Source organism: Scophthalmus maximus, chromosome 5 (genome assembly GCF_022379125.1).
Source record: "Scophthalmus maximus strain ysfricsl-2021 chromosome 5, ASM2237912v1, whole genome shotgun sequence".
NCBI classification, from domain to species: domain Eukaryota; kingdom Metazoa; phylum Chordata; class Actinopteri; order Pleuronectiformes; family Scophthalmidae; genus Scophthalmus; species Scophthalmus maximus.
In genome coordinates this window covers 18,355,169-18,380,350 of record NC_061519.1, presented here as the reverse complement: position 1 = coordinate 18,380,350, position 25,182 = coordinate 18,355,169, and the positions used below count along the sequence as shown (strand labels likewise).

The 25,182-nt window shown below is 42.9% G+C and overlaps 2 protein-coding genes across 5 annotated transcripts in view; both read right to left on the bottom strand.

Moving 5' to 3' along the window:
* Positions 1-2,013, bottom strand: part of LOC118310525 (tensin-3) — a 32,713-nt gene extending 30,700 nt beyond the window's left edge. The window contains exon 1 of one of the 3 annotated variants that reach the window (XM_035633519.2): positions 1,619-2,013. The gene's annotated coding sequence lies outside the window, so the exon portion shown is untranslated. The remainder of the gene's footprint in view (positions 1-1,618) is intronic. The other 2 variants (XM_035633518.2, XM_035633520.2) reach the window with 2 other exon arrangements.
* Positions 2,014-2,793: 780 nt separating this feature from the next.
* Positions 2,794-19,784, bottom strand: LOC118310560 (desmoplakin-like). 2 transcript variants are annotated; one of them, XM_035633587.2, is made up of 24 exons: positions 19,393-19,784; positions 18,135-18,219; positions 17,772-17,890; positions 17,337-17,481; positions 15,221-15,346; positions 14,964-15,017; positions 14,692-14,859; positions 14,436-14,540; positions 14,254-14,349; positions 14,040-14,165; positions 13,786-13,938; positions 13,361-13,515; positions 12,821-12,947; positions 12,094-12,277; positions 11,770-11,990; positions 11,454-11,635; positions 11,128-11,266; positions 10,802-10,995; positions 10,502-10,664; positions 10,147-10,230; positions 9,911-10,018; positions 9,521-9,619; positions 7,118-8,857; positions 2,794-6,545 (listed from the first exon to the last, which is right to left on the bottom strand). In XM_035633587.2, exons 1-24 carry the CDS (start codon positions 19,641-19,643, stop codon positions 3,345-3,347), a joined length of 8,025 nt encoding a protein of 2,674 aa, XP_035489480.2. In that variant the 5' UTR covers positions 19,644-19,784; the 3' UTR covers positions 2,794-3,344. The 2 variants fall into 2 exon arrangements, with proteins under 2 accessions (XP_035489480.2, XP_047187843.1); XM_047331887.1 differs by having other exon boundaries at positions 8,435-8,857; positions 19,393-19,783.
* Positions 19,785-25,182: the final 5,398 nt, after the last annotated feature.

Genomic DNA, 25,182 nt, shown 5'->3' with positions numbered 1-25,182 from the left:
GTCATAGTGGAATGCGTTCCAAAATGGATTACGTTCCCACTCTCGCTCTCTCATTCTCTCAGTCTCTTTTGCTTTCCCCTCTTTCTTTGCCATTCTTGCCCCTTTATTGCTTTCAGGCTCCCTCCGTCTCCAGGGTCTCCTTCGCTCTGTTTAATGGCTTGCACATGTCAGCCAAGTGGCCGTGGCACTGCTGTGACAAAGTAAAATGCCCCAGTGCTCCGTCCCATGCTGTTCCTCCCGGGGTTAGATCACAGGGTTCTGCTTACAGTACACAACCCCAAGCCTCTGCCGACCCACCTGTCCAAACCACACTATCAAGATCCCCATTCGTCAGTCGCCCTGCCGGCCCTCTGCAATTGCCTCCTCTTATCAGCGCAGAGAAAACGGACACTTTGGGTTCCTGACGCACATTTCTCTCGCCCTGAGGGGGCAGATATCGTTCGTATGGCTCTGACCTCAAAATAGAATCCGGCAACAAAAGCTATAATTGCCAGTTCAAAAACATTTCTCCTGTCTTACTTGGTCTGTAATTAACGCTGATCTTGAAAGAGTTCAGCCTGCGAAATGTTGGAGAACAACCGGCATGGTTTATGTCGCTTGAAAGAAAGGTATAGGCACAGGAGGGTGTTTACGCAGGTGTGTGTCTGAAATGGAGGGACTGATATTCAGGTGAGGAGGGCTGCTGTGATGTCAGGACACTTGTACATGTCATCAACAATGGCTGCCTGAGAAGCAGAGCCCTGAGGCCGCAAATACCACGCAGCAGCTGTAGCTCAAAGGAAAAAAGGCCATACTCTCTCGATTCTGTTTGTCTCCATCATTATCAGCGGGGCAGTCCCGACGGTCAACAAAAGGCCTGTTGCTTTTGGAGCTCTGTGGACCACTAGGAGCAAGTCCCCTATCAAGAATGGCCCCATGTGTTTCACATTATAAAAGGTCTCCGGTGCACCGTAGAGCCCACGACAGCAAGGCAAACCCCAAATTATAGCCACTGCAAAACACAATTCATTGAGGAAGACAAGGAGGCTATAAAAGCAAAAAAGAATGAGACAAAGAAGTGTGTGTGTGTGTGTGTGGGGGGGGGGGGGTGTTCTATTCAATTCAGGCTTTCAATGATTCTCTTTCACATGAAAAAGCGCAAAAAAATTAACCACATGCTCAGATTGAATGAGTCCCTTCTCTGTCTTCAGAGTCCTGCTGAAAGAGCTGGAGCACACACACACACAACACACACACATAACACACACACACACACACATAACACACACACACACACATAACTAACACACACACACACACACACACACATAACACACTATCATGTTTTTTTTGTATACTCAAAGCCAAAGTAAATACGGAGTGGTGCCCTATTTTGATATGTATGATTGAGCAAAGGACAAAAGCAGAAGGAGAAATGGTCGAACTGTTGTCAGACTGTGTGGAAGTCTAATCCTGTTTTTGAAGCACTGACCGGGGCCCAATGCTAAAAAAAAAAAATTAAAAAAAAAAAAAAAACTCCCCGCTAATGACTGACCGTGGAAAGGTTTCTCACACACGCGCGCGCGCGCGCGCACACACACACACACACACACACACACACACACACACTGCGCCTTACCTTTTCAAGCGGAGCGCGAGGACTTTTGGTTCCCCTCTGTAAGTCAGAGGAGCTGTGGAGGGAGGGAGGGAGGGATAGAGGGATAGAGAGAGAGAGAGAGAGACAGAGAGAGAGAGAGGAGCGGGGTAAGGTCCCGGAGTCAACGAGCCCCCGCTGCCCGTCTCGCAGGCTCGGAGCAGGCTGCGCTCATGTCTCCTCCGCTGGAATGTTCTCTCTCTCTCAAGCCCCCGATCACTGGCGCTGCAGTCGGCTCTCTTCGTCCCGGTGCTCTCCTTCGCACCCTTTCCCCCCCCCCCGTAGCTGCCGGTGATAAAGTGGAAGCAGCCCCCGACCCCCTCTTTTTCCTGAACTGCTGCTACTTCTTCTGCCGCCTGCTGCCGCCTGCTGCTGCTCCTGCTGCTCCTGCTCTGCCCCCCCCAAACACGTCCTTCGGTCCGAGGTGCCGCTGCAGCCGCCACAAGTCCTGGCACGGGATGGTCCTCCCACTGCGCCGCTGGGGCCGTCTCCCTTCTTTTTCCCTCCCCCTTACACTCCCCTGTCTGCGGCCTCCTCCCTCCATTTGTTCTCACACTCACCCCTCACACGCAGACAGACTTCCTCAAGCCCACACCCCTCCGATAAGAACCCCCCCCCCCCCTTCGCGCCCAAAGTTCCCACCGAGGCATGAATCTGCAAGTCACGTGCACACCTTAACATAAAGTTTTACATTTTTTAAATATCCTTCAGTTCATCACCTAAAACACTGACTTATGTGATGAGTCAAATCCGTTTTTATTTTGCATATGGCATCATGAAAAGGCCATGATGCCATTCTAATTTCTTTAGTTTCCTTTTCAGTTTCTGTAAATAAATGAAACTTCAACTATGTGGTTAGATGGTACTATGGTTGTTATATAGGGTGAATATTCAGTACGTCGGGTCACAGTAGAATTAGGTTACAAAAATATCTAATTCAATTATCACATTCATTATTATCAACTGATGAATCAAAGTATTAAAATATCCTACAATCTTCAGTGGTGTCTTAAGGCTTTTAGCATGACAACTAGCGCCATCCAGGGGTAACAGTGGTTAATGCTTTTGGTACAAGGTACGTTCGACTCTCCCACACTGAACTGTTTCAGCTATTACTTCACAATACAGATATTCAGCTTGTGAATGAATGAATGAATAAATGGGAATTTTTTGTGACAAATTTTATTTTTTGATAATCACTTAACACAAAATTTTAATGGCAAAGAATAGTTGATCCATACATTATCAAGTCAGTATTTAAAGCCAAACATCAGCATATGCAATTAACGATTTTAACAATTTATTTTTTCTAAAAAATAGAAGGAAACATACATGAATCCAGCTGGCAAACTACATTCATTTTAGATCAACAAGCATATTTTCAAAATATAAATCTACAATCTAAAAAAACGGCATGTTAAAACGAGTTATGACAAATATATTCATGCAATGGAACAATGGCATGGATTAAACATTTTGCTTCATATTCAAACACCAATTCACCAAAAACTAAAAACAATCCACGAAAAATTAAATGAATTTGATTCAGTATTTAAACAAACCTCCCTAAATCTAATAAGTAGCAGGAAAAACTTTTAGAAAAGCAAACCATTTTTAAAAAGCAGTAAAATTGCATGGATACTGTTAATTATAATTTTAGTCTAGTTTGACTCTTGTTTTGTGCTATGCATTAAGAGGCAGTGTTGGAGCTTTAGGCAGTACTGTTGGAAGAGTAGCTGTAGGTGTAAGTAGAGGAATAATCCACACTTCCTCTACGAGATCCACTCCTGGACCCAGTGCGGGAACCAGCCCTAGACCCAGGGCGAGATCCAGGGTTAGAGACATTGTAAGGGCTGCTGATTCCCTTAGTGGACATTGAAGAGGCCTGCAGCATCTTCATACCATTGCTTTCCTCCACCATGCAGCTGTCCATGGCTTCCTTGTAGGAGATCTTCAGTTTTGTCTTGGGACAGGTCAGGTTCTTCTGATGGTTACGTGAATCCTGAAGCTTTTGCGCCCCTTGACCATCAAGCCAACCCTTGCGGATAGCCTCTTCAATGGTAATGCAACGTCCATTGCCAGGCTCAATCAGGCCTCCTGTCAGATACTGAAACTCCAAAAATCTCTGACCTGCCTCATAAGGCAGCCATGTCTCCTTCACTGCTTCCGCCACAGACATCTTTCTTTTAGTCTTCACATCCTCGAAACCAACATAGGCTTTCTGGGCAGGTTTCAGCTTAGTAGCCATGCTTTCGTCAATGATGCTCTGGTGGACAGCATCCTGCACCGATAGTCTCTCGCCAGTGGCAGGGTTGATAATGCCACCTGTGCATGTCTGGGCCTCAAGCAGCCTTTGTGCTGTAATTGTGTCAACTATGCCTCTTCGAAGCCCTTCAGCAATAGTTATCTTCTCAATGGTCTCTGTGTCAAATATGGCTGCCACAGGGCTCTGATCATCAAACATCTCAGGGGGTGAGACAGTAATAGAAATACTGTTGAAGCGTTTACGGACGGTAGGAGATGACGGTGCTCCCTGGGTGGGGCTGCTGCATGTGACCATGTCATCGACATTGCTGGCTGAAATGGTCATTTCAGAGCTGCTAGTTTTGCTGATAATTTGGTCAGCAAACTGGGTCAAGGATAGCGTTCCAGCACGATATTGATCCAAAGACTTCTGGCCAATGATACCACGATCAAGACAGTCCTTGATGTCATACTGGGTTCCTGTTTTCCTATCCACTATCACCAAACGTGAAGAGCCATCTGACCCCTGGATAGTTATTTCCTCCCACTCACATTCCTGCTCTGACAAGTCTAGGAAGGTGTCATAGTCAATCAGCTCCCGGTGATAGGCCTCCCTAACTGACATCTCCAGCCCAGTGTCTGGGTCAACGATCACAACCCGCCTCTTGCGGAGGACATTGGTACGGCTTTCCTGTGACTTCTGGGGCTTCCTCTTGTCTTTGAGTGGCAAGAGTATTAGACCTGTTTTGGTATCTGTCATGCACCTGTCCTTCAGCTGAAGATATGTCAGGTTCTCCTTGGTATTAGGATCAAAGAACCCCTTTGTGTCATCTCCTTCATAAGCTAAGATCTCATTCATCTCCTCATCAAAATACCCCCTTTTATAGGCAACATTGAGATCAATGCGGTGGCTCTGTTTTGGGTCAATAATCCCACCACTGGCAATTTGGGCCTCAAGCAGACGGATTCCATGACCTTTCTCAATAAGATCTTTCTCAATAGCCTGGAAGAGGGAAATTGTCTTTCCTGTGGATGGGTCTTTGTATCCAGTCACTGCCTTCTCCGCAGACAAAAGCTTATTCTTAAACTCTTTCCCTATCAGGCCTCTCTTTGTGGCTTCATCCACTGTCAAGAAGAGATTGTTGACTGGATCAACGATAAAACCAGAAGCTGCTTGTGCCTCGAGAAGCTCAAGGGTGGTTCCTCTCATTATCAGACCTTCCTTCATTGCTTGATAAAAAGGCATGATTTGATCATTGGCCTCATCATAGATACCTGCAATACAGGTAGACCCATACAGATAGGACTTGAGCTTTTTCTCAATATCTTCTCTGGTTAGCAAGCCCTGCTTCAGCTTCACAATGTCAGTTTTATCCAGGAGGTCAGAATTGACGAGTTCTTCAACAGTGACTTCCTCACGGATACCCTTGAATGTCAGGGACTTTTCTTTACCACGGAGCAGAAGCAAGCCATTAACAGGTTCCACTGTACATTTCTTCCTGAGGTCATTATAACTTATCTTCTCTCCTGTTGCAGGATCTAGGTAGCAGGTGGGTTTTCTGTTCAAAGCCCGGTAGAGGTCCTCATCAATAAGATTGCGATCCAAAGCCAGATCCTTTGGAAGGAATACACTCAGAACAGGATCCAATATGCCTCCCACAGACTCCTGTGCCTGCAGTAAGCGGATGGCTGTGTCTTTGTCTATGCGGCCTTGTTTGCAAGTCTGACCCACAGACAACACTTTGCCAGTGTATGGATCTTTAAAACCTGTGCTTGCAGCTTCAGCTGTCACCAGGATGTCTCTGTCTTCTGTGTCTACAATTCCTCTGGAACAGGCAGTATCCACAGGCATCTTTTCGTTAAATGCGGGGTCCACTATGTAGCCTGTTGCTGCTTGAGCTTCCAGAAGCATGAGGGCACTCTCTGGGCTGAGGAGCTTCTTGTTTTTGGCTTCAGTAAATGGCATTTTCCCTTGAGCACTTGTCATGCCAGCAATAATGCCAGTGCCCTTCAGACTAAGCTGGATGTCAACAGCTACCTCACCCACTGTTTTCTGTCCCTTTAGGAGCTGGTCTAGAGTGGCTTTACTGATTATACCACAGTCACAAAGTTGGTGGGCTGTGACTTTTCTGCGCACCCCATCAAAAATCAGCTTGGATGGATCAATTGTTGGGACCTTCTCATCTGTCTGGGTCTGCCTGGTCAGAGTGCTAGGTCTCTGCTGCAGCCTCTTTATCTCTCTCTCCAGGGCATCTCTCTTAAGAGCCAGGTCTGTAGCCTCCTTCTCAGACATGAGCAGCCTGCTCTTAAACCTCTCCTCAACAGTCTTCAGCTCCCTCATGAGCCTCTCGATCTCGTTCTTCAGGGAAAGCCTCTCGCGGTCCGCCTTGTCTCTGTCCGATTCAAACTGCCTAATCTGGCTGTCTCTCAGCTCATACTGGGTCTTCATGTGGTTGAAATCCTTGAGGACAGAATTCTTTTCATCCTGCAGGCGCTGTTTGTTACGGAGCTCAGTCTCAAGTGTTAGCTTGATGCGGGTGAGCTCCTCTTCTAGGCGCTGCTGACGAATCCTGTCCTGCTCCAGCAGTTTAAGCTTTGATAGCATACTGTCCTTCTCCAGCAGCAGCTCACTGTATTGGCTCTGGGACTCATGCACCCTGATGGATGTCTATGGAGAGATAAGAGAACACATTGTTATATCTTTTTAAAAAATGCCCAAATGTTTTGTTATTTTTCACATATGCAAAAAGCCACAACTCTAATCCATTATTAATTTATACTCATGGAGTACACATGAATGTCCTTAGCAGCATGTTGTATTGTTAGAGTTTAGCAACATATAAAATTGTCATTACTTAAATTTGTGATGTCACAATCTGTCCTTCAGATGTCAATACTTTTGGAATTAATTTATTTTGTACATATGCACAGACGTTTGCATGCATCTTTTAACATCTGTTAGTATACAGTGTTTCATAAAATGATTGTTATTGAGTTTTTTGAAAACATGCATATCTAAGCAAAACCATGTGTTATTGTGCATGTAAGAGAATTTCATGCAACAATGCTCATAAGTAATCTTGAGCATTGTTACAAACATAGCAAGACTACTGTGAAATCATGATCAGTCTTAATTTGGCTAAAACCATTCATGCAAAAGGAGAAAAATTGTTGTTAAATTTGTTTAATTATGCAGTATTGCAGTATGAGTAGATGACCCTTCAGTGCAATCAAAAATACCTCAAAAGATTGCTTTTGGAATTTGTCTATTTCCAACTTAATCTTTTCTCTCTCCTTGGTCAGGTCATTGATGATAGCCTGGAGTTCTGATGTCCTCTTGTTGCTACTCTGAAGCTGGACATGCAAGGCTGAGATCTGTGTGGCACTTTCTCCATCAATAGTGTCTTTGCTCAGCTTTAGCTCGTCCCTCTCCTGTCTAACTGTCCTCAGCTCCTCTTCCAGCCTCAGTCTCTCCTTTGTCAGGTTCTGTGTCAGAGTCTTCAGCTTTTCAATCTCTGTAGTGTATTCGTTGAGCTGGCGGCTCTTTTCCTCAATGGTCTTATACAGGCTCTCGTTACGTAGGTTGAGCTCATGAATCCGGGCCTGTTCCTGCAGGAGTTTCTGTTTCAGTGTCTTCAGCTCAACTGTTACAGCTGCCAGTTCATCCTTGGTGACTTTATGGTCCCTCAGGCTCTTGTCCAGAGCCTCTTGCAGGGCCCTTAGGTCCTGTTCATACCTCCTTCCAGAGGTGGAAGCCTCTAGCTGAACAGATTTCAGTGTGGTAATTGTGGTGGTATGTTCTCTGCAGATGTGTGTCATCTTCTCCAGCTCTGCCTCAATTCTCTTTCTACGTGTGAACTCCTCTTGGGTTGCCTTCTTCTGCTTCTCCAATTCAGCTTCCGTCCCATCCAGCGAGCACTGAAGTTCCCGGATACGGCTCTGCAGCCGGGCAGAACCCTGCTCAACTTTTGTTTTTTCACTGGTTTGCTTCTCCAGCTCCACTCGGGTAATGCGGATCTCTTGCTCAGACACTTTGAGCTTGTTAATTGCCTCCAGATAGGAGGAGTTCTTGGCCCTCAGCTCCGCCTCAGCCTGTTTCAGGTGATTGATTTCCAATTCCAGAGCTCTCCTCTTCTTCCCCTCCTCATCCAGGTTAAATGTCAGCATGCTGATCTGCCTGGCCTTTTCCTGGCTGTTTTTGTTGGCTTCCTTTAATTTGAGCTCATCTTCTCCTCTCTGCTGTGTGAGACTTCTCAGCTGCACCTCTAGCTCACTGCGCATCCTTGTCTCTTGTGTTACTGAGGCCCTCTGCTGGCTTGCCTCCTGCTCCGCTCTGCTTTTCTGCTCTTCTGTGTGAGCAATGGACTGTCTCAGTCTCCTCAGCTCATCCTCTAAATCTCTCTTCTCAGCAGTGAGTCTGTCAATTTGCACTCTCAGCTCTGCAGTGTCTTCTTCTTTCTGTTGTGAGGCTTTCAGGATTGTGGTCTTGGTAACGTGGATGCTTGCCTCATATGTCTGCTTTAGTTGGTTAATCTCCTGGGTGCTCTGTGTTCTTACCTTTGAGATATCCGATTCAGCATTTCGTCGACGAGTCGCCTCCTCCTCGAGCAGTATCTTCAGTCTCTCCAATTCACGTTCCTTGTCCTTCACAGTTTTCTCTAAGTCAATCTTGGTCCAGTTGAGCTCTTCCAGTTCCTTCTGTCTGCGGCGAACGGCCGCCTCATACTCTTCTTGCTGGCTGCTGTAGCGCTCCTCTGCAAGCCTCTTTTTCCTCTTTTCTTCCTCTAGCTGGTATTTGATGCGGGTCAACTGATCATTCACTTCCTCCATAGAGATGAGCTGTTCTTTTGATTGAGTGAGCTCCAGTTTGTAGCGGGCCAACATTTCTTCCAGAGACTTGTTCTTCTGATTATGATCCTGAAGATCTTCCTTCAGACGCCTCAGTTGCTCCTCCTGCATCTCAATATTGGTGTTCCTGATCTGAGGAGAAAAGACAAACACTCAGTCACCTCCTTTCATATTGTAAAACAAACCTATTTCTTCATTTATCTTATGTCTATCATAATTTTTTTCTTGTTTCAATTATGTTTTAATGAGCCAAAGAAAGTTATGCATACAGTATACCGTGGAGTGCTCATTTTCATAATACAAATGAAAAAATTATAATACTGTACATTTATAGATATAAAAATGAGATGATATGTGTAAACCTTATTAAAGTGAATAGGTTGCACTTGGGAATGGACAGCATCGAAAATAAACTTTCAAATAAAGAAAAATAATTACAAAAAACACAAAGATAAATAAATGTGTATATGCTAAACACACAACATAAAGATCATGGTAAGATCATGTAGCCACGTATAAAAAGGGAGGAACTGTTGTTTGTTTCCATAACATCAGTAGTAGCTTCTTTTTTGTTTTTTTGCTGTGATGATGCAATAGGAGAAGAATTGTTGTTGGGCTTTGCTTAATTTTTCTTAATGCTCCAGATACACCTAGAATAATAAGTAAAAGTACTAATACAGAATATCTAGAATATTTTTGAACTTTGGGGCATAGTATTATGTTGTCTCTATACTTTTTGTTAACATAACCATGATCAATGAAAGATAAATGGCATAATGCCAATCAACTACTTACTTTCAGCTCCTCCATGTTCTTCAGCAGCTCCCCTAGGAACTTGTTGTAGTCACTAGAGCGGGTAAGAAGCTCGATGTAGTTGGACTGGATGTCGGACGCCTGATGGAATTAATATTAGCAGATTAATACTAATATCAAATGTAGAGGTGTTAATAATATTCTAGTTATATATTTCAATAACACATACAATTCACAGGTTAACCTTTAAATCTGCAACATGAGTCTATAGTAGAAAGGAAATAACCTGTTTAATTCATAATTAACTAGCAGATAAACGTAAAATGAGCATTTTTTTAAATGTAATAAATTGGATATTTTTCATTCGGTTGCCAAATCACACGATAACGTAACATGTAAATGAAAATCTGATGAGTGTGGCTCATACTGTACCTCTTTTCTGACCACAGATGCGGGCGACTGAAGCATCGTTCTCTTGATAGGAATATTAAGCAGAGTTTCCAGGCCTGAACTGTAGGAGGCCAGCTGCAGCTCATAGTCCTAACAACACACACAGCACAAAGTAGACTTTACTAGTCTGTACCATTGTTGCTTGTGTGCCAGCATGGAAGTGCACACAAAATATTTCATATTTAAGAGAAAGCAGTACACATAAATTGACTTCCAACCTTTATGGACGTAGCACAGGTGTCTGCATTTTTCTGCACATCCTCAACTTTCTCCTTCTTCCCTTTAATTTCAGTGTGAAGTACCTGAGCAATAAAAAAAATGGGGCATTAAATTCATTGGTTGATCAGATCATCCAGTATGTGGCTGTTCTAAGACATCCAAATAAGAAGTCCTCTAAATACTCCCCAAAAAATTATATTTTCTACGGTTAAGTTTCTTGATTTTATTCTGCTGTAAACTGTGTAAAACCCAACGCATGAACCAGGCACTCATGTGTCTCAATTTAAAAAAAAAAACATTAGTTCAGTTCACATATTGATTACAAAGTTTCGATGTAGACAAGGTGGTACACGCCTTCTGTTGGTTGAGGTGGTCCATTAGGGTCTGGATGTCACTGAGCTTAACCATCTGAAGGGTGTCCTGGCGCTTCCGGGCATTGTCTATCCACTGTTCCATGGAAGTGCTGCTCTGCTGATAATGCTTCAGCTGTTTCTCCTGCTTCTCCATGTCCCACATTCTGAGGAGGAAAGAGTGGGACGCAGAAGAATAGATGAAAGGATATTTTCATCTTGTTGCCAGCAATGACAAACGGAGGATATGGAAAAAAACATTTGAAGGGTTGAAGAAATGTGTGTGCAGACTACACTACTATACCTGCTATCAATCTGGGTTTGGATGCGGCGCCAGCGGTCGGACATCTGACCCAACAGGTCAGAGTATTTGGACAAGTCCACGTCACACCTGTGGAAGGACCCGGAGATTTGACCATTGCAGTGTACTGCTTTAGCCAGGTCGGACTCCATGGATGTTAGCAGGTCTCTTTTTTGTTCCAGGTCACTCTTCATTTGCTTTAATAGAGAAAAAAAATATTTTAAAATATGGACTACTAATTAATGACTAATATTACCGTTCTACATTGTTTTACATTTTTGAACTTCTCAAACAATAAAGCGAGTGAGTCTCTTGGGAGCGTGCCAAACCTTAAGTGTGCTCCGATAGTCTTCCACCTCCCGGAGGTCCAGGGAGGTGGTCTCCTTCTCTGTGAGCCGGGTTTCCATGACTTTAATGATATCCTCGGCCTGGACAAGGCTCTGCAGCAAGGACTTAAGAGCCGACAGTCTGTTGAAGACACACAGTTATTAGACTAAGTGCAACAGTTACTAAGATGAAAAGAGATTTTATCATATTAATCAGTGCAGCGGTAAATTACCTCAACTTCTGGTTCCAGTACTTACTCTATTGTGTGAAGTATTTACTTGAACATTGTGGTGTAAGATGAAAAAGTGGTATGATTAGAGTGAAATACCTTTCAAGGTAGGCCGAGTACAGACCATTCAGGCCCCCCATTTTTTGGTTGATGATATCGAGTTCAGAGCTGAGGAACTTGGCTTGCTCGGAATCCGCAGGTATCCCTTTCAGCTGCTTTATAATCATTTCTCTCAGGCGCAGATACTCATCATGGATGGAGTCCAAATCTTGGTGCACAGTCTGGAAAACCAATGTGCGATTTTGTGTCAGTACTTGAAAATAATGCTAATTATATTTCCCTGTGGCAATCAGTACACATAAACGTCTTTGCCCTTTTTTAATTAGACTGAAAAAATAAATGAATGGTTACATACCTGCAACTTCTGGATGTGTACAGAGCACTCGTGCACACTGTTCTCGCCCAGGGGAACGTGGAGATGACTGGTGAGGCCAGACTCAGCCAGCTCCAGCCTGCGTCGGATTTCTTGCAGACTGTTGAGCAGGGTAACGCTGAGGGTGGAGCTGGTCGGGGGAGGCGGAGTATTGGTAGTAGGTTTTGGGGTTTCAGACTTCCCCACTTTTTCCCCTTTAATGTCTGGTGGACATTTGAGAGCATATCAATTTATAGTGGAATAATTGCATTTGCAGATTCATAGGACTCACAAAGTAGCCATGAGGTAAATACACTTTCCACTCACTGTTAGTATGCAGGTGGATGATCGTATCGAAGTGGTTCTGGGCTTTATCGAAGTGGCCCTGGATGGTTTTCTTGTCCTCCTCCCCGAACATCTCGGAACCTTGGCTGGTGCGCAAGAACTCTTGGTAGTGAGTCTCCAGTCTTTTGATGATGTTGCGGTACTCCTCAGGACGCATCTTGGACAGCTGTCAAGTCCGCGGAGAAGAAGAGAGGTTAAGCAAAAGACAAAAAAGCAGCAAACGAGATAAACTGAGTTTAATTAACTTCTGCTTGCTTTATAAACAAAGAGTCATTTTAAAAGTAAAACTAATACCAAGTTCAGACTAAACGACTTTCAAAGTCTTCAAATTGCTGTGCAGTTCACACGACACAAATTGCTGTCTTGTAAATTCATACTACATGACTGACCAACAACGGGGCTCACACCCTACACGATCTTTCACCAGGATATACGCCGACTACGCCTTTGTCCTGCGCTCTGATTGGCTGTAGTTGTCGCCGATTCTCCTAGATATTTAGCCTGCTAGAAATCTAGTCGGAGGCGATGACGTGTCGGCGAGCCTGTTGAATTGCGTCTTTGAAGAGTTCACACATACAGATTGGCAACTGCGGATGTGGGGCTTTTGTCGGCGAGTTCCAAAATTTGTCGGTGAGTGGAAAAACGAAATCAAAATTGTGTGCTGTGAACTAGGTTTAGCAAGTTGTTTGCATTCTTTGTCATATCTCACCATGCTGGCAGTGAGAGAGTTGATGTAAGTCATATCTTTGAGGCAAAACTGCCATGAGATGAGACTCTTGATGTTGATGTAGAGCTGATTCCAAATGCCCATGATGGCTTCATAATACTGCTCATTCCTAGGCAGGAGAACAAGACGTTAGTCATTATAGTTCAAGTAGATCTCAGAATGAACAGTAATGTACAGTAATATTTAAAAGTAATATTTTTTATCAGTTGCAAAACAGATTTTCATTTGACCTGAAGGATTACTTGTGTCTCTGTGGGTAGAAAATATTCGAATATTTCTGCGTCATTAAAATCTATCAAACAATGTCGAATAAATTAATATACCATAGTGCCAAAACTAAGTTTCTAGTTCCTGGAAATCTGAGGTCCCACAAGTTAAACTGAACAGTGTATGAACCTTTACATTTCATTTGTACGTTAAATTAAATCCACTACAGCCGAAAGGATTTGATAAACCATAACCGATATCTGAGTAGTATTTTCTTAGAACGTGTTTGATCTACACTCATTGACTGTTACTCACTTGTTGGCGAGGCCAATGCTGAGCGGGTTCGGTGGGGGAATGAGCAGACACACGGAGGGAATCAGCATGTCCAGACCTCCAGGTCCCGTCACAAGCCACTTGCTGCGCTGAGAGTTGTCCTTCAGGATGCCCTCATTCCCTTTCAGAATCCCAATCTGTCGCACAAAACAGAACATAGAAACAGAGGAAACACTGAGTTGTGATTGTAGTATTATATATTATATATATTTCATATAGTCATACACTATGGCTGTGGAATTATCATCATGTATTTCTCTGTTGGTGTGAACGCATGTGACTCCGACAATCTCTTGCAGCGTTCGCCATACGTGAAACCGTTAATGTGGGAAAATGTCGGAGTCTGAAAAGAACTAATGTCTGTTTGTGTGTGTGCGTGTGTGACGGTGAGAGAGAATATTTCCCACCTGGTCTTGTTTAAAGTCACATATAGCCTCGATTATGACGGGGCCGCTGCTCTTCTCCTCAGGGTTGCGAGGTTTCAGCCTGACGATGGTCTTGGACTTGTTGACCAGACTGTGGACCTGCCTCTTATTTTCCATAATTCTCTCCTTCTCTTTCTGTGGAACAGAAAGAGACACAGAAACACAATATTTGACCTCAACTGGTTCAATGTACACTGCAAGTTGTTTGCTGGAAAAAAAACAGAGTATCGTGGTACCTCTAGGGTTTTCAGGAGATCAGTGAGGTTGTCAATGGGGGTGTTCTTGTCGCAGGTGAACTTGCTGCGGATAGTCTCGAGCTCCTTCTTCAGCTTCGAGTAGGTGTCATCGGCCTCCTTGAAAAACTGTAGATGGCAGGAAAAAAGGCGTTTTGATCAGCGCTCGCATGAAAACATGGCGGACTCTGGAGAGACGGCACGAGTGAGCACTCACTTGGCTGTAGGCGGCATTCTCCTTCAAATGAACGTGGATGCACTTGGTGATCTGAAGAAGCCAGCTCCACTGAGTCTGTAAGGTATCCATGTAGGCCTGTGGGCGCACACGGAGTTATCAGTTCAGAAATAAACCACAGAATAATTTGGAGAGAAAAAACAGAGAAAAAGAAAAGAACTTACATCAATCTTATCCGAGGCAGGATGGTTGTTGGTCAGGAGTCCATCTGCTTTCACCTTCAGCTTGTTTAGCTCCTTCTCCTTCTCCTCCAGGTCCCTCATCAGCCTCTGTCAGGAAGAAAAGAAAAAGAAAGTAAGGATCCCAAACGGCCACAATGTGAACTCTAAGATTTTGATTTGAAGGATACACATGTCAAATAATCAGACCCATAAACTGAGAAAGAAACACCCAACCAGGGGTATAAGTGGAGATCCTCACCGAGTAGCTCTCTTGCTTCTTGGGGATGTACTGGTCGATGTTTTTGTCTCCCCAGTCAAACATGAGCTCCTCCTCCTCTCTCTCATTCACCCACATGATGGCCCGGGAGATCTCCTCGATGATGCCCTGAAGGTCGCGCAGCTGACCCACGCGGTTGTGGGACATTTTCTGAGACAGACACGAGGTCAATTTATGAATTTTATAAAAATCACAAAAAAATAATCTAACTCCTGATAATGCATAACTGTGCTGACTTTGACTTTGGGTTCTACCTGCAAGCTTTCCCATTCTTGTTCCAGGATGGAGAGGTTGTACTTGTCGCCCCTCTAAAAAAAAAAAAAAAGATTTAATTTGTTGCTCATTTTTAAAATACGATTACACAATATCGGGCATTTATATACATGATGCTTGGATAACCTTTTTCTTTACAAACACAACATGTAAAGAATAAACACTGGGCTAAAACAGTCCAAAGTAAAAAGAGCACGTTAGCAGAGCTTAAGGAACATGGTAGAGAGGGCCCACTCACCAGTTCATCTCGGGCTCGGTCTACTTCCTGACTCCTCTGAATGGAGCTGTGAGTTTTGTTGTGACCGAGGATTTGCTTTTCTATGGTGGCGGAGTCGTCCCCCCACGGCCCCGTCTCGATCATACGCTGCAGGATGCAGAGAGTCACAGTTCATCGCCTTTTGTTTCACGCATTAAACATCGAAATCCGCCACGAATGCAGAGAAATAACATATGTCATGAAACATCACGGTGTAATTGACAATGTTTTCTGACCTCCCAACCGTTGCTGTGGCATGTGTCCCTTATCCCACTTGTTCTAATGTGCACAATTTGTTTTAGAAACACATTTCAAACGCATTTTTTTCACCTTACAGTAAAAACAGCCCTGTAATTTCCTAAAACAGCTGGGACCCGTACGTATTTTAGCAAATGCTCCTCAAACCGGAGGGAATTGTGTTTGTTTGTTTTTACTTGCAGATTAATATACATTTGATTAATATACATTTGATGCCCTGGTAAATATTTACAGCGGCGGGACAGCATATGTGGAAGAGTCCACCCAACAACAACGCCTCTGCTCTGTTCATTGTAAAGAAGGACACTGGGGATTTAACAGTTTATATCATTTTTTGGGGACGATAACTGACGAGCTGGATCAGACTCTGACCACACAGGCAAATCTGTGTAAGTAGTCTATTAATACATGAAAAAAATCCGCCTGCATAATCTACGAGTAAAAAGAATCTCAACAGATGAACTGTATTTCCTGCTTTATATTTTTTGGCTGTGGCTTTTCCCATCTCTGTCCTCCAGGTGTCAGCAGATAATCACTAAGTTCGTTGTCAGGCAGGAAACTATTCCAACAATTCCTTCTTGTTCACAGGCCTCAGCTTTGATAAGAGCTCTGCCAGTAAACCAACCTCAGCCGGTCCCTGCTCTTTTTTCTCTCTCTCTCTCTCCCTCTTCCCCCGCAAGGCTTTTGTTCTCTCCCACCACTCCCTTTTCCTTCCTGGTTACTAAGCTACAGACAACATGGCTGTTCAGAGAGCCTGGCAGAGGGAAGTTCAGTAAATATCTGATAGTGAAAGGTCAGCAGGAAAAAAATGAAATGGCAGCGGTAGATCATCAGGTGGTGCGCTGGCAGTTAGAGCCTTGTACAAGGCAAAGTCTACAAAGTACAAAGACTGAGTTAAAAAATATGTGAAATAAACGTTGCTTTATGCTTTCTTGCTATCTGAAGAGGGGGGGGGGGGGCGGACATGAATGACGACATAGAGAGAGGTGAGGCAGGGAGTGAAGACAGAATGACAGGGTGTGTTTTTTTGGTGTGGGTGGGAGGGGGGAGTCAGAGAGCAGACGGGCGTTTTCTCAAAAGCATGTTAGAGATCGACAGAACTGCGTGTCAGATTTCACAATCCTCAACTTGTACTTTTCTTTTTGCCTCCACAGCGTCTTCATCTGCCTCCCTTTTTCCACGCTCTATCATTTTTGCTGTCTCTCTGTCCAATGGCTGAGCTCTTTCATCCTCCTTTGTTTCAATCCTCCCGGCCTCTTTCACTCGCGGATCAGGTTTAGGCAGCGCGTCCAGATGGTTTCAGTTACAGGAGGTCAGAATAAGTGATAGGGTAGGTGCACCCCCCCCCGACACACACACACACACACACACACACACTCACACACACTACTCCTCCCTTCACATAAAAAGTAGAGCACACTAACGTACTCATACAGACATGCAAAAACATGCAGGTGCATTTATTCCTGCTGCTCCAGCAGATTAATAACTGCGGGGCTTACAGTTCAAGTTTCACCGGTACGAATGGGTGATGTCATTAAATGAGTAAACTGTTGTCGGTAACAGTTTCACATACTTATGAGTAAGTATGAGCAAAGTGTAATTTAAAAAATAAAGAAATGAGCAAAGGAATTTTTTGTTTTTTTACGTGTTTGGTCTGATGTACTGCAGGACAACGGAGCAAAGTTCAAGTTTTATTTCATGAATGAATTTGCAAACACTTACTATTCATTGACATCTGTGTTGATGAAGGAAAACTATCTCTATCATCACACATATTCTAGTTTTTCCATTTTCTATCATTGCGTTCTTAAATGTCTCCTAGGTATGAGGAGCTCACCTTCTGCTGGGTGATCCAGGCCATGGCGTCATTAAAGACCCGCCCCCCATCGAGGGAGCCCACACTGCCCCTGTTGGGCCTCAGGGTCGTACTACTGAAGAGTTGCTGTTGGATGGCGCCGTGCATGTTCTGGAGCTGTTCAACACTGCAGAGTTGGACAAAACAGGAAATACTTTGTGAATCCTCCCAAGAGCGGGCCTGATCTCTTAACTTCAAAGAGGTCAGGTGGGCAAATACCCACTGAACGAGAAGCACGAGCAGGAGACGCTTAACTCCTGAGGACTTTTCTCCGTATAAGGTTTGGTTCAAGGTAAGTTCAGGTTTCACTCTACAACCTTATTCCTGCAGGCGGGCATTACTCAGAAGTGTGTGCACCGTCACAACAAACATGCAAAAAGACAAACACAAACACGAGTGTGCTGCACCTCGTCGTACCTTCTGAACACATCATTTTGGATGCGCATCTGCTGCAGCTCTCGGCCGCAGACCTTCAGCTGCTCCAAGGTCTCTGCGGCCATCATCATCAGCTTCTCCGTCTCCATGGCTGGAGCGCCCTGTAAAAATCACGCACAATAAGCTGCTGCCACCTGACAAAAAGTCAGTGTAACAGATGACATTATCTTCTTTTACCTGCCTTTTTTCCCTCACAGAGCATCATCATCTCGACATGTAAACAGAAACACCTACGACCCGTTGCACGGTCAACAAAAGCTCTGCCTTCACTGAATTTACAACTCATTTTTTCCCCACCATGCGGTCAATATGACGGAGACAAGATCAGTTATGTCGAGCACTTACACCCTGCAACATCATCTTGGCCCTCTGCAGGTATTCGTTACATTGGCTGGTCAGGTATATGGATCTCTGCTGAATGGCCTGTATGCTGCAAAGAAAACATGAAGCATTATTATGATTATTATTATTATTAAGTATCAAGATTTTTTAAGCACTATTTTTTTTTCTTATATTTAAAGACAGATCATTTTCGTTTTGTTGAAGAGTATTGTTGAAAATTCTTGAGAAACAGGAAGTTGGTCAGTAAAGTCATCAGTAGAATATGTAAGGGGGGGGAGCAGTGAGATGATTTTGCAAGTTTTGAAAAAAAGCAGATACTGTTATGACAGTTAATAAAGTTAGCAGGTTACTACATTGTTCCGAGTGCATGTAAATGATCACTGAATCAAAAACACGTTTCTCAAATATCGTAGCATAACAACGATGTGTGAAATTCAAGGAGAGACCAAAGTCATTTAGTGCACAGAGTCTTTTAAAGGGTCTGTCTCTGAGCTGTGGGACTTCGGGGGACTTCGGGAGGTTCGGGGCACTGAGAGGTCACCGACACAAAACACTGGTGACAATTCTGTACTTTCTCTCTGGCAACTCTCCAATACACACTTATACACAATATCCTGTGTTTCATTTCAGCCGTGTGTTCAAGATTTTAGGGAGCGAGACCTTGACGAAGGAAATAGTCTGGGCAGCTCTGAGAACATTAGACATTATGAAAACATAATGAATGACGTTGGGCAGTGGGAGGACGTTCATCTCCTCATTTGAGATTCAGAATATTGGGCAACTGGTGCAGACACACTCGGTTTACTCACTCATACTACCATCATTAATTAGAACATTTTTGCTTTTAGCAAAGAGGTTAAGAAATTGAGGTAATTTGGGGTTAGAAGATGTAAAGGTATTTTACCATGTGGGGAAAAAAAATAAAGACTTTGAGTTCCTGTTGGGGGTCATTAGCTCTGAAAGACTTAACTGAACCTGAAAATAATATTTTGATCTTCCAAACATTTTCCTCAATAGGCCTTACGGCAAAAGCTGACAGTATAGTCCTCAAATACTTTCATGTTTTTTTTTGTTTTTTTTTAACTTTATGGTTCTAATTTTGAGCTTTCTTCCTCTTTTCTTTCTTTGCAAGGTCACATTTTTGTATATATATATTTTGAAATCGAATGCCCAACTCATGCGTAATTTCATGCGTATTTTCATGCGTATTTCCATGCTCGCGTCGCTCAGTACAGGTGACGGGTGGTTTCGAAGTTCCTACCTCATTCCTCCACCTGCGCTCGCCCCCATGCTGACCGGCAGTTTCTGTCCCCCGAACCCCCCGCCGGGCAGGGAGCCCCGGGAGAAGGAGTAGCTGGTGTAGCCGACGTCCCCTCCTACTTGGTAATCACCCTGGAAGCCGTTTCCACCGAGGAAAACCTCGTTCCGAAAACTGGAACTCGCCAAATCCGGCCGCGAATTGCTTCTCTGGCCCATGGTGGCCAGTTTGGAATTTGAGCCGTGCAGACTCATGTTGGTTTTGTTGTATTTATTCTCTTCTCGGTAACTTGTGAAGGAGAAGTTTTCGCTCTGCTGTCCGGCACAGCGCACAGACCTTGCGCCGTTTCCCCTCCCAGGCTCCTGTTGCGCAGATAATGGTCTGCTGTGAATAGGCGGAAGCCAGTTTGGCTTTGGGTCGGGGAGAAACCACACCTTGCTGTGTTTACGAAACACTCCTGTGTGTGTGTGTGTGTGTGTGTGTGTGGGTGTGTGCGTGTGTGCGTGCGTGTGCGCGCGCGGGAAGATTGGTGTTTTAGCTGTCATATAATGTCATTCAGCAAAAAATCTATAGAAAGTTTTGTTGCACCTTGATTAGTCAGCAGACATGTGTGACAGACAATTATTACAATTATTTATTTTTTTATTTTTTTATCTTGTTTTACAAACAAAGCTTTGTGCTATTGGTGAAATCTGCAATTAGTATATATACATATATACAAAAACAGAGAAAACAACATGTAGAAAAGGGGAAGATACATAGAGATTTACACACACACAAACACACACACACACACATAAATATATTTTATATATATATATATATATATATATATAAACTTTTATTTTGATGAACATGTTATTTGATGTGTGTGTGTGTGTGTGTGTGTGTGTGTGGTTTCAAGCACATTCAGGATGCGGTGTTTACATGGAATATATGAAAGGCCTTGTAGTTAATACCTGATGAGGATTTTAATGGTACCCAGGTTTCTGTTTGTCTGTGCGAAGTTGTCACTTGATTTCTCACCAACTCAGCCACAACGGTCTGTTAAAAACTAAGTGCAGCCTATTCAGAAACCTGTGTAAAGTGCTAACATGCAAAAGTATATTTTCTAAACCGGAGTACTCCAGTTTGCATACCTGTCCCCAGTTTTCTTTAATTCAGAATAAGACGTTTACGAGAGCAACACACGAGGACACTCCAAAAACATGATCATACCCAGGATACTGTAAATATTATATAAATAAGTAATTGTGATTTATCTATTATAATTATTATATAGTATTTGCATTCTCCCTTCGTCCTCTGTCATGGGGTCAAGATCACTGTGGACTCATTTAAACCCTGGCAAGTCATATCCAATTAAATCCAACAAATAAACAAAACATCAGCCGACACATTCCCTCCCCAGTGGAACAGCAGAGATAGTGGTTGCGCAAAGAATTTCCCATCCTGGGTTCAACATTCTTGCGGTCAAACTCCGTTTGAGTGTGCAGTGTTGTGTGGAGTTGCTCACGCTGACAAGTTTTCCTTTTAGTTTAAAGATTATTATTTTCTTTATTCTCTTCTTTGCTCTGACCCCGTCTTTACCTCTCTACTATCTCTCCACATGCCTGCACAAAAATACAGATCACAGATAGGTGTGTCTGAGTTATTTTTTTAAAAAGTGAAAGGGAGTGACAAGGAGGCAGAGGAGGTGGGGCCACACATACCTAGCGTCAGTACGAGGCAGAGCTGGGGGAAAAAAACTGGGTGGGTTTAAAAAGAAAAAAAATTCAAAGTGCAGATATGTTATATGAGGCAAATTAAAAGTGGATAAGACAGAAGATCCAGTTTAGAAAGAGAAATTAGGCAGTGCTCATAATAGAGTCTCTTATTGACTGAAGGGAGGAAACATTAGTTGACTTTGCTGACGGACATAATGTTGCCCTCTGGTGTTTTAACCCTGAGCTATTGCCATTACACACACACACACACACACACACACACACACACACATATCTCGGCTACTCCATGTCACACAGCCGTGTGAGAGCAGAGTGACAGTGAGAGGCATGACGAGAGGGAGGCACCGTCATGGCTGAGAACTCAACCAATGACTCCAAGGCACCAACGCCCCAAACAGGAATTTTCAAACCTTTTAAGCATCACCGTGCCTTTATTTCTTTTCCACATTCAGTCCTGTTGAACGTGTGTGTTAAAAAAAAAGAAGAAGAAAAAAAAAAAAAGGCTTGGCATGACTTGTTTGCGGGAATATCAAGACTCTCTCATCTGTAATACCTTCTTGAAAGGCCTGTCTCCAACACTAGACGCACCCTTACTTACAGTCACACCCGTGCATTTTTTTTTCTCCCCCCACCGTGCTCAGGTGGATTTGCTTCGCCTCTTTCATTTCTTTCGGCTCTTGAGAGATAGATTGCATTCTCTAAACAACAGTATCTGCAAGACGGAGCATGTACAATTTTCCAGACGTCGGTCCCATAACAGCTCTCGTGCCAGAAGAGATGGACTGAACGGCGGGACAGTGAACCTTGCTCTACTGTACAATGAGATAACAGGGATTAATTGGGAAGAGCATAAGGTTTCTGGGAATTATTTTTGTTTTGCAAACCGTTTTCATTTGCATGTATGATCTTTTTAATTTAGTTAGTCAAGAATTTCAGTGGAAAGGCCTGGTCGTCAGAGGTGTGGCCAGTACCACAGGGATGGTTGCTTTTGTTTGATTGAGTCATACTTATCTGTCGTGGACTGGAGCCACACTCATATACTACTTCTCCTATCTATCTGTTTTTAATCACCCGTCTGCATTATTCAGACTTGTTTACATGTTTATTTTGAGAAGAAAGTGAAAGCTTTCCTCATTGCGTGTCCAGCTTTGCTCGTTAATATTTAACTTGATGTTTGCCTTCTGCTCCAAGAATAAAAAATAGATCACTGCTACATTCCTAGGTTGTAAAAGGAGAATTTATAACACACACACACACACACACACACACACACACACACACACACGTGTCTCAGTCACAAAAAAGTGACATCTGGAATATAAAACTTAACCTTAAAATTATCCACGTCAGGATGTCTGGCTCAATGTGAATTGATTATGATTCACCGAAAACAATGCAGGGACAACAGCAGGTGCACTCTCACACTCTTGCGGTGGAATATGTTGATTCACAGCAACCTGCAGACACACACCGTGATATCATTTCCAGACACTCGCTCTGACATCACCCACAGAGTAAACAGTAGGAAAAAGAAAAAAAAAGCCTGACATCTGGTTTAATAAATTGCGTGGACAATTGTCATTGTGTCACTCATTAACGTTGTGTTTCCTACAAGAACACTGTTTGTTCTGAACTTGATTAAATCGCTTACTGTAAAACATTCACATCAAGTTAATACACATACATTTGTAAGAGACTACTACAGTTCTATGGCTTTGCTCTGTTGTCTTTCCCAAGAAAGAGTGAAACAATACGCAATTTAGTTTACAATAAAATATGAATTACCCCTGCTAATGTGGAATATCTTTGCACTGATGGGATGTGAGCTAAATCTACAGAGTATTACAGACAACATGACCTCAGTTCTCAAATGGGAAAAGGAAAAACTCTACATCAAAGGCTGCTCTGTGCAGCTAACCGCCTTTTCGTCTATGCTATTTGCTTTATCTGCAAGAAGATTAGTATTTGTCCATTACAATGTGTGTCTTTGTTTAGTTTTTTTTGTTTTCACTATCTGCCTAGGTTACATTATTAACCCCAACGCAATAAATCACATATCACTGCACTCGGATATCGCTTGGACTTTGAAACTACATGGCTCAACTATTGCCCTGTGGAAGGAAGGTTTTCTTTTTCTTTTTCCTTTTTATCACAATATGTTATAATACAATCTAGATGTTCAAACCCATTGATAACACGATCGGAGGGTAACCACAGGTGCACAATTATCAGAATAAAAAGCCAAAAGCACGGCTGTCTTTTCGCAGCAGAACAGTTTCGAATTTCTCACTGCGTCACAGAGTTTTTTTCTATTTGACATCTCATGTGTAATCAGACAGTTTATGACACGGACAGACAGAGAGAACAACACACACACACACACACACACACACACACACACTTGAGCTGACTCACAGCATTGCATATAGGGGCGTATCCTGGACACACCTGAATTAGTTGCCAAAGCAAGTTTGAATGATAACAAGGTGAGATAGTGTGATGGTATAATGCTGACTGGTTTCTGTTGGAGCAGAGCCATGAAATATATTATACACACACAGATGTGGAAAAGCTTTGTCTGGATGACATATTTGTGGAGGATGCAGATGAAATAGATCAATATTCTTTTTTTTAATTGTTACCTGTAAGACAATAGAGAATACAGCAGCAGGAAAAAAGGAGAAAAGATTAGACATTTCATTTTTACAAAATTAATTTAGAATTCATTCTCATCCGCACAGGACATTTAAATTTTACACAATAACCTGCCATTTATCTATCTATCTATCTATCTATTATGTAACCTGCTTGCAACAGTCCAAGGGAAATCCGGGGATTCATATCTCACAGAACCATTCGTTTGTTTTAATCAAAACAACAGCAGTAAAAAAGAAAGACAGAAACAAATGCAAAAACAGTTAAAAGAAAAACAAAAGGGGCTGCAAAAGCCACAATGATAGGACGACAACGCTGTTGCACCAGTCTGCCTGCAGGGGTCGTCAGTGTGTTACAAGAACCCAACAAGACACCACCGGCCATTCAGGGGCCCCCAGCAATCATTCAAGGGGCCACTCAGGATCTGTCACACGTGCTTTGCATGCAAACAGCTGTGCGAGAATGCTTAAAAACATGTGTATTCAAAAGTAAAATAAGGTGGGGTCTAATTCTGAGGCCACATGTGTAGTGTATTACAATTTTTCATAAAAAACTGAGGGCACATCAGTAGTGTATTACAATTTTTCATAAAAAATATTTTTATAAAGTCTTAAATAGTGTCGGGGGTAAGATTCAATGTGTGTGTGTGTGTGTGTGTGTTTGTGTGCGTGTGTGTGTGTGTGTATGTGTACTATCACATCATGGCCAGGAGAGTGAAGCATTGCTAAACATTCGTGTGCTGTAGACGAAGTGAGAGCCTGTTATCACATGCACAGATAAATCAGATAAATTAATCATATTTATTACAGGCATTGCAATATTACAAAAAAACATGGTTATAGTTCAAGACATATTTAGGACCATATGTCTGTTGTGTATTCACATTATTATAATTATAACAATTCATTTCAGACTTACTAACATTTGTAATTGCAGACCTATTGGCACAAAGTGAGAAATTGAATTGAATTACAAAAGTGTGGATAAATATCCAGTGATCTTAAATCAAAGCGAGTTATACTTTTACAAACCTAATTGGATTAGAAATGATTACCTGAAGAATGATATGGGAAACAAACCTCAACACAACTGTACAAAAAAAATCACATGAAAGTTTGAATGACTGCATCTAAATGCGGACGATGACACATATTTAACACTTAGGAAAACTCCACTACAAAGTGAAAAAGAGCTAAAACCTCAGACATTGACAAGACACATGTTGGACTGTCTCAGTCAAAACTGACAGTGTCACCTGCAAACATGAGTCACGAGGCCTGTCTCCTGAGTCAGACGTAGTACATCACATCTGAAATGTTGAACTTCTACACAACTTCAAATTTTTGAAGCAAACATGAATGCTGATACCTTTATGTTTGTGAAAGGCTCATACTGGCAAAAACGGGCAAAG

Bases quoted from the DNA above. Each gene is read 5' to 3' on its own strand.
- LOC118310560 (XM_035633587.2), bottom strand. From the start codon at position 19,643: ATGAGTCTGCACGGCTCAAATTCCAAACTGGCCACCATGGGCCAGAGA. The intron at 17,891-18,134 runs GTAAGTGCTCGA...TGATTTTTACAG, and splicing joins CCAAGATGATGTTGCAGGGT to GGCGCTCCAGCCATGGAGAC. The intron at 10,665-10,801 runs GTATAGTAGTGT...TTTCCTCCTCAG, and splicing joins CAAACCCAGATTGATAGCAG to AATGTGGGACATGGAGAAGC.